Source organism: Ctenopharyngodon idella, chromosome 2 (assembly GCF_019924925.1).
Source record: "Ctenopharyngodon idella isolate HZGC_01 chromosome 2, HZGC01, whole genome shotgun sequence".
NCBI classification, from domain to species: Eukaryota; Metazoa; Chordata; class Actinopteri; order Cypriniformes; family Xenocyprididae; genus Ctenopharyngodon; species Ctenopharyngodon idella.
The window spans coordinates 21,118,151-21,127,795 of NC_067221.1; the positions used below are offsets into that span (position 1 = coordinate 21,118,151).

General features: G+C 34.2%; 1 protein-coding gene across 1 annotated transcript; it reads right to left on the minus strand.

The window, feature by feature from the left end:
* Positions 1-454: 454 nt before the first annotated feature.
* On the minus strand, positions 455-3,752 carry rgs1 (regulator of G protein signaling 1). Its single transcript, XM_051868166.1, has 4 exons — positions 3,718-3,752; positions 3,408-3,487; positions 2,470-2,636; positions 455-885 (listed from the first exon to the last, which is right to left on the minus strand). Exons 1-4 carry the CDS (start codon positions 3,750-3,752, stop codon positions 709-711), a joined length of 459 nt encoding a protein of 152 aa, XP_051724126.1. The 3' UTR covers positions 455-708.
* Positions 3,753-9,645: the final 5,893 nt, after the last annotated feature.

Below are 9,645 nucleotides of genomic sequence, written 5' to 3' on the forward strand. Positions count from 1 at the left end.
ACCTTTTTATATAAGAAGTTTAGGATGTTCCTGTATAAAGTGGTCATATTTAAATGGTTCTTTAAATTCATATTACAAATTTCCTCCTGACGGTCATAACATCAATCATAAGAAAACCTAAACAAAAAAATATTTTAATTAATAAAAAAAGATTTACATCATCATCAATAATAATAATAATAATAATAAATTGTTTGAAAAAAAAGTCTGACCGATAGGTTGCACTATTATATAAATGAATTGAAGATTAATTGGCTATACAAGTTGTGTTTAAAAAAAAAGCAGCATTCAAATTCTCATTTTTGTTATTATTCTTGATTTCTCAACAGTATGCTGATAACCAGGAAATTGCTGAATTAGTTCAAGCCCATAACAGGTCGTTTTAATCCCACATGGGATGATTTGTAACATTTTTGCGATGCATGATTTTTTTTTTTTCTGTTATTGTTTAATATAAGACATAGCTAAATGGTTTGATTTTCTGTGAAGAGGAAAAATAAAACAAAAGGCAACAGTGCATGAAAATCAGAATAATGTGGCACTGTAAACATGTTTTTCCTTCAAAAAAACAACATAATGATGGAAATAGAGCTATTTCAGAGCAGTCCAAATCTAAAAAGGTCTTGCTTACCAAATGTAAAACCATTAAAAAAAAAAAAAAAGTTTCTGGCAATAGTTAAACTCTATGTACCATTAGTCATTATGAAGTCAGCTTTTTCCATGCTTTTGCAGAATGGACTGGTAGATGTCAGACTTCAGAAACCTGGGATAGCAGTCTCTCGCCATTAGACTGAAGATCATCTTCTGTGCAGTATCAAATGAGTTCAGGGTCGGCTCTGAGATGTTGTTTGTAATATTTGTGCGAGTCCCAGAATCAATGTTGACCTGAAAATAACGGCAATACATTTTTCTTTTTTCCCTCTTTCTTTTTTCTTAAAAAAAAATAAAATACAAATAAGGAAAGAATGAATGAATAAATAAATAAATAAAACAAGCAAACAAATAAATCATTGTGTTTTGTTCAATTTTATCATCTCAATGGCATAGCTGGAGTTTGGGGTGTCAGGATGGGGCTAAAATGTTTAATTATTATTTGAGAATGTTAATAGATCAAACATAATTGTTGTGGACAGTGTTGGGATAACACAATACGAGTAACGCGAGTTAGGTAATCAGATTACTTTTTCCAAATAACTAATAAAGTAACGCATTACGGCGAGTTTTTATCAGTTTTGGAGCTGAACACTGCAGAACTGTGGGTCACAACACAACTGTTGCTAACACAATAAGTTACTTTTTAAGGGTATTTTTACACGACAACGATGTACTAAAAACTGAAGTTTTTTCTTTGTACAGATGACAACGTTATCAAAACTATCCCTGTTCACACGGGTCCGCGAAAACGACTAAAGCGCTTTATTGCGCATGCCAGACAAGTAGTTGGCGATGTTACTTTGTAAAGAAAGACTACGCGCCTGCGCATATGCCTTCTTTTACTTCTTATGCATTCTTTTACTTTTTACGCATATGCATTCGTTTACTATTTTCATTTTTCAGAGCACTCGCCTCGTGCATGCCTATCCACCTTATTTTTACAGTTTACTGCACTTTGATATTCTTCTCGTTATTTCCCTATAGCGGCTAATAAATCGGAAGTCTCGCACATTCACAGAAAACACCTTATTTCCGTGTTGAAAAATAAGGTGGATAGACTAAACACGTAATACGCATGTGCATGGTGTCACCGTTTTCACAGATTCGCGTTTTTGCAGTTTACACGGAGATGATAACGATATCGTTTTCAAAAACGATTTCAGGCCACCAAAACGCCATTGTCATGTAAATGAATGGCCAAAACGTATAAAAAGTTTTCTGTTTTTAGTTGAAAACGGTGTTGTGTAAACAGCCCCTAAGAGAGTAACGCAATATTGTAACGCAAAAGTAACTTTCCCCAACACTGGTTGTAGATAAAATGGGACTTATGTAGTTAAAAGGATAGTTCACCTAAAAATAAAAATTCTGTCATCATTTACTCTCCCTCAAGTTGTTCTAAACCTGCAAAAGTCTCTTTGTTCTATTAAAAACAAAAGAACGAATCCTGCAACATGTAACCAAACAGTTTCTGGTCCCCACTGACTTCCATAGCTGTTTTTCTCCATAAAATAAAAGTCAATGGGAAACAGCAACTATTTGATTTCCACATTCTTCAAAATATCTTCTTTTGTGTTCAACAGAAGAGAGAAGAAAGAAAGGCATACAGGTTTAGAACAACTAAATGATGACAAAATGATGACAGTAAATGATGACAGAATTTTCATTTTTGGGTGAAGTATCCCTTTAAGACTAAACTAATATCTGACTTCTGAATGCTGAATTCTTGCAACCCCCTAAAGGATGAAAGTGAAACTTGCAGCAAAGGACTCTCTAACTAACTTTTGAGCACAGTTTAGTCAGAGGGCTGTAGTTCACCTGTCTGGGTGCTTCCGTTTGCACAAACTCAGTGTAGATTTGGTTTGCCATGCTGATCATCTCTGGTGCACTCGTGATCTTTTTGTATTCCTCACATGCCAGCCAGAACAGAATATTTTCCTCACTGTATTCCGACTTCAAGAAGTCCTGGAAAGCCATCTGTCCCGCTGCAGCATGACACCATTGTTAGAATTTATTATGGAAAATAGTTAAGTATTCGTTCTCCAATTTATATGACGAAACTGAAATTTGAAAAGTTTGAACATTTGAATATAATTCAAGCAGCTACATTTCATTTAAGTTACAACTATTTGATACATCTTTAAACAGGAACGAGATGTATCACTTCAACATGAACCATTGACTTTAGTCAAACATAATTTGACTAGTGTTTACAATAGACAGACTCTTTATTTATTTGCATTATGCCATCAAACACCTGGCACATCAACTGTAAAATAATCTTCAAGTATCTTGATTCAATAAATGCATTGCATGTATAAAAAAAAATCAGATATTTTCAAAAAATATAGCTTATAACATATTTTATGTCTTATTCATTATGTTATTATTTTGAGATAATTATTTAAACGCAAATGTGGACGCTTTTTTATTGCCGATAAAGAATAAGTCAAAATCGTAAGAGTAATATTTAAGATTTTTCTTAAATGGATCTCTACACTGTAAAAAATTAAATGATCAATAAGTTATGTTTTTACATTGCTTGAACTCATTAAAATAAGTTAAGCAATTTTCAACTTTTTTTTTTATAAGTTATACAAGATTCAACTCATTTTTTTAAAGTCAGTTTAATGTAATTTGAGTTGAAATGACTAAAACATCCAAGTTGATTATACTTAGGAATTTAAGGCAGCAACTTTGCGTAGTGAATGGCGCAGAATATTTTATCCACTATATTCAGAACTGAATTTTCTTACCTTTACAGGACAGAAGCTTCTCGATGGACTCGCCCCAGGAGTCCACATCATCAACAGGTTCCTGAGAAAAGCAACAAAATCTACCCTTGAAAATTACATGGAGATCCTTCACTGGTGAAGCTGATTGTGATACATATTTCAAATATATTGATTACAAAATGCCTAGCATTTCAAACAAATTGTATTCTGCCAATAATATTCCTAACTTCATATCCTTACAATATGAAATTCCTCGTGACCAGTAAATTCAAGCATAGCAGTCTTGAATATCATTTAAAAATAAGAATGCCATTAATAAGCAGGGACTCACTTTATGGCCATCTCTGTCAGCAGTGTCCTCTGCATGGAGTCTCCTTCACTCTCTGACTCTTTATGGCTCTGGAGGGTCTAAACACATTTACTGGCATGAATGGAACACATGGAAATCAGCATGCAAAGCTTTGGGCAGGGTCACCTCCTCAGTCTGTAAGGTCACGTAGAAAACATCTTCACCACGGAGGTGATGGCCTGCTCACCAGTGAGTGGTTTATGACTCTTTGTGTTGTGAGATAATGCAAGTACAATAGTGATGCTTATGAGAAAGCATCATATTATTCTTGATACATGCGTTCATTTGTTAATCTGTGAAAACACAATCAAAAACATGAATTAGGGTGGCTTTACCATTTTTCATGATGCATTTAGCTACGAGGCCCTTCTTACAAATAATAAATTGATCAAATACTTAAAATGACATTAAATTTCTTTAAGTATCTAGATGAGGCAAGGACAGTTTTAGGTGGAAATGTCGGATGGTCTGATGCAGTTGCTAAAATTCAAAATTTCTTCTTTCACGTTCCACAGAAGAAAGAAAATCATACAACACAAGGGTAAATAATGACAGAATTTACATTTTTATGTGAACTATCCCAAGGTGAAAATAATAGGGCAGCCATAAGCTCTCCATAAAGTAATGTGTAGTTTAAAAAAAACCATGCATTTTAGTGTATTGTTGTTATAGTGGATGTTTCAAGCATCTTTTGCTTCACGTACGGTAAATGTCAATGGTAATAAAATTTTATAATGTGTTAAATATATGAAATGTTAAATAATATTTTAAATATTTAAATATGTAAATAATAAATATTCAGTGATTGAATCTAAAATGAGTCAGGGGCAATAAATGCATTTTAATTCTTTAAGATGTAACATTTCTTATTGATTGATTGTTTGTTTGTTTGATTGATTGATTGATTGATTGAAACCTGCTATGCAAAAGTTACACATGGGGCGACACACATGAGAAAAAGCAGTTTTTGTGCTAAGTTTTGTGCTGGAGAGCCGCTAAGAATTCATCCACATAATATTCTCTGTATTTGAGTGCAATTTTCAACGTCTAAAGTATTGAGGCCACAAAGAGGTCATTAATGTAATCCATAAATATTTTGTTTATACATTGGGCATTGTTTCAAATACGTTTAATTGTGCTCAGAAACGTAGTAGTGCTAATAGAGCATAAAAAGTTTGAACTTGCCCACCCCTGGATATGGATGGTACTACACCAACACCTGCCTGTGTGATGGTCCAGGTGGGTCTCCATTAGGTCATCACCACATATATCCACAATATTGAAATCACTGAATGGAAATCCTGCCATAACCAAATAATATGTGGTTGAAATAGACCTAAATTGAAGTATTTGCCTATTTATGATATAATCCTGTCAATGATACCGGAATACAGGATCTCCTGTTCAATTTTCCATCAATGCCAATTAATAATCAAAGCTACAAAATGTAAAATATCTCAAATATCATATCATATAACACACAGTTATGCCAAGAAGTATTTGGATGCTTGAGAAGTACTTCTTAAAGTCATTGCATTAGATACAAAACACCAAACCAAGAGGCATTTGCAAACAGATGATGCTGGGGCTTTTCTCAATACTCAAGCCATTTTTGCAGTGATTTGAAGCCAACTGGATTCGACATGATTTTAGTGGACGTGTGAAGTAAGTTCTCCTCAAGTTTACACCTTCATCACTTTAACTGTGAACATGATCCACCAATGTTTGACAACCAGAAAATGTCAATACTTCATCATTTTGAACATTATATCTATTGTTTAATCATTTAAAACTTAATATTATTTTATATATAATGCTTTAGTGCTTAATAATGCAGAAGTGTGCTTGTTCTGTTTTTGACATTTGCAAACACACATTTTTTTTATTTTTATTGTGGCTTATGTATCCAACTACTTCTCCCACTGTCATCTTTATCTGATGGTGCCCGAAATCAGTATAATAATCATATCTGTGTTTGATTTTGTGTGTGTCTGTTTGGTTTACTAGATGATGAGCTGCGATTTTGAATACTCTGGGATCAGGGGTTGCTACACCAAAGTTAAAGAGTCCTTTTTACAGGTAAAGTAAAGTGATGGTCATGGGCGGCCAGTGGAAAAGTGGTATTTAAACTTCCTACCACAGGTTATGTTTTGATTCATGGGTAACACTACATTTGAAGGTTAGGTAACAGATTAATGTCCCTTTTTAAAACCACTTTTTTCAATTTTTTGGACATAAAGTGCCACAACTGCAAACCTAATCTTTACATTTATCTGAATGTTATCACATACAAAAAGAACAATTTCTAGTTGATCCCCTCTGAGCTTTCCTTTAATATTGTCTCAGTCTGTCAGTGGCCATGTAAATCTCTAGAAGCAATGGAAAATCCTCTGGCAGATTTGCATGCATAATGACTTACACATGGCCAGGAGAATTTGGTTTCCAAAAAAGCTGGCAAGGGTGAGGACATGCTCACCTGTGTTGAGTCCTGAAATCAAAGTTATCCATTCACTCAGAAGCACAATGACACACACTTTCAACTTTATTTGTCCCTTTACTTTGTATTCAGTCTACTTTGTACTCATCTCACTTTTGTTCATATTTTTCATACTCTGGTTCATCCACAAAATTGAAAGCAGAGATGTGCACAGTTTCAGAAATTGTAACAACATTAATAATTTATATTTTCATATTTCCAGGCTGGGTAGAATTGACTGTAATGCATCATTACATTTACACTGAGCTGGGAAGTGAACACAGAGCTGAAAACAGTCTTGTTGGAGACTGACTCATTTGTCTATGTCATTTGTTTGTAGCACCTGTGTAAGCCTGTGTGTGTGTGTGTGTGTGTGTGTCTGACGTCTGTGTGTTTGTTGTGTTCAACAGGGTCAGTGAGATCAGGCATTCCCTTTGTCAAGCTTGAAAACAAGAAACTAAATTTAGAATTCTCTTTGGGAGAATCCAGATAAAAATCAAACTGTGCCTGCAAAACGCTGGGTGGTAAAAAGAAGTAAAGTTGGGCCCATATAGTAAAGTTGGTCTGTCCATATAGTTCAGTCTGTCAAGGACCCCAAAAGTAGCCATTGGTAATGCCTGATCAAACAAAAATGCATAAAAATGTAAAATTGAACATTTGCAATATGAAAAGGCTAAGCTAACAGGCTAATTGGCTACAGTAGTGGTATGTTGTTAACTTAATTAAAAAAAAACTAGCTGTGAATAAATGAGAAATTTTTAGTTTACAATAAACAATCTATAGCTTTTGTTCAATACTATTATATAACAGTTCATGCGATGTACATCATAAAACAATTTTGAAGGATTTCCAACTAGGTATTCATTAAAAGTTCTTTCAGACAATGAGATTGTTTTGGAGTCCTAGACAGGTTAGTTTCAATGGAAGCACCAAATTCTACATGACACAAGCATTTTATCTATATAGTATATGTTTGTAATAATTTACATTATATGTTTGTATATACACAACCATTCAAAAGTTTAGGGTGAGATTATATTTTATTTAGCAAAGATGCATATTGGTCAAAAGTGACATAAAAGACATTTGTTTTCAAAACTGATAAAAAAGAAATGTTTCTTGAGCAGCAAATCAGCATATTAGAATGATTTCTAAAGGATCATGTGACACTGAAGGTTGGAGTAATGATGCTGAAAATTCAGCTTTGCCATCACAGGAATAAATTTTTTATCAAAGAGTAAATGCAGCCGTGGTGAGCATAAGAGACTTTAAAAATTTTCCAAACTATTGACTGGTAGTGTACATGCATAATTCATAATTCATTTATAATGACACCTGGCCTAATTCATTAGTTTGTAACTAGTTATATTATTTTGTAACCTGCTGTGAATTGTAACAGAAGAAAAAAATAAAAAATAGTTTTGAAGAATCAAATTCAGATATTATAAATTGACAACTTTATTTATTAATTTCAAAAATGGACAGTGTACACTGTAAAAAAAGAATTGTTGGTTTAACTTAAAACACTACCTGGTTACCTTAAAATTTTGAGTTCATTGAAGTTAAAAATTTGAGTTAATATAATCAAGGCAATTGGTTTAATCAACAGAAACTCAAAATATTATGTTATCTGAACCACATTATTATCTAAGTTGATCTGACAAAAGAAAAAATGTTGTGATAACTAATCATGAAAATAATTTTTTACAGTGTACATGAATACAAGTTAAACTGTTTTCAAACAGTCCATGACTAGCAGGTGAGCTGGTAATAGGTGATGGTATAGAGTACCTCAGGGATGACGTGTTTTTGTAGGCAAAACCCGGAAGTGAGTTAGCATTTTAGGACTTCTGGTTCCATCACCCCGAAGACAATGGGTCTTTTGAATGGGCTTTTGCTAAATCACCTGAAATAAGGTCTGTGGTTAACAAAGCCTCTAAATATTTTCATGTTTTGATCTATGACATAAAACACACCAGTTATAACCCGCTTGTGATTTTTTAAAACCTTTATTGGGTCTTAAAACGGCGGTTGCTAACAAATTGCTAAAAGGGACTACTTCCTTTGGCGTGGACTTTAGACGTCATCATGACAAACAGGACATTTGGACAGCATTTCTCATGAAAAAGTGGATAAGTATTCATACACAGCGCAGATCATAATCAGCGAGCATGTTTTTAAATAAAGTTGTTTTTTAAATAAAGTTTGAGGAAGCTTGGTGGTGGTGACGTTGATCCGCGACCATGGTGTGCTGTAGTCCGGTTATAGCCTACTGTTAGCTTTTTATTTCTGACGACTTTATTAGGCTTCAAAATGTATAAATGTTGTGTTAACTTGTAAAGATTATCTTTATAGACAAAATGTGTAAGTGTCATAACCCTTTGTTAAACACAGAGCTTATTTTTTGCGATTTTCCAAAAGTCTATGGGAAAAATGCATTGGCTTTCGATTGAGGGAACCCGTGTGCCGCTAACTTCCGGGTTGGCCTACAAAAACACGTCATCCCTGAGGTACTCTATTGTGATTGAGTATAAAAGGAACATCCACTAAAGTCTCTGTCAAGGACCCCAAGGGTAGCCATTGGTAATGCCTGATCCAAAAAAAAAAGCATAAAAATGTAAAATTGACAATTTGCAATATGAAAAGGCTAAGCCAACAGGCTAATTGGCTACAGTAGTGGCACGTGGTTAAAAAAAAAGCTGTGAATGAATGAGAAATGTTTAATTTACAATAAACAATCTATAGCTTTTGTTCAATGCTATTATATAACAGTTCAGGCAATGTACATCATAAAACAATTTTGTAGGATTTCTACAAAATTTTTAGTGGATGTTCTATAAAAGTCTCTGTCAAGCAAAGATTGGTAATGGCTTTCTGCTAAATTTGACAAGAGAATTAACAAATGGATAAAAAAATCACATCTTAATACAAGATTGCAAGTATTTTGGTCTTTCACCATCTATCATGCATAATATTGAGAAAAGATTCAGGGAATCTAGAGAAATCTCAGGCTGTGTAAGGCGAGGCAGGAAACCTCTGTTGAATGTCCGTGACCTTCAAGCCCTCAGATAGCATTGCATGAGATTCTGTCATGCAGCTGAGTTAAATATAGCCACATGGGCTCAGGAGTACTTGAAAACCATTGTCACTTAACACAGTCTGCCACTGCAGCAAAATGCAGAGATGCCGCCGAGTTCTCTGGGCCTGAGGTCATCTCAGCTAGTCCAAAAGACAGTATAAATGTGTGCTGTGGTCAGATGAGTCCACGCTTCAGCTTGTTTTTGGAAAAAATGGACACTGAGTTCTCAGTCCCAAAGATGACAGGGACCAACCAGACTTTAATCAGCAACAAGTGCAAAAGCAAACATCTGTCATGGTATAGGGGTGCATCAGTGCAAACGGTATGGATGATTTGCATCTGTTTGAAGGTACTA

Bases quoted from the DNA above. Each gene is read 5' to 3' on its own strand.
- rgs1 (XM_051868166.1), bottom strand. From the start codon at position 3,752: ATGCAGAGGACACTGCTGACAGAGATGGCCATAAA. The intron at 3,488-3,717 runs GTGAGTCCCTGC...TTTCAAGGGTAG, and splicing joins CTGACAGAGATGGCCATAAA to ATTTTGTTGCTTTTCTCAGG. The intron at 886-2,469 runs GTGAACTACAGC...CGTTATTTTCAG, and splicing joins AAACGGAAGCACCCAGACAG to GTCAACATTGATTCTGGGAC.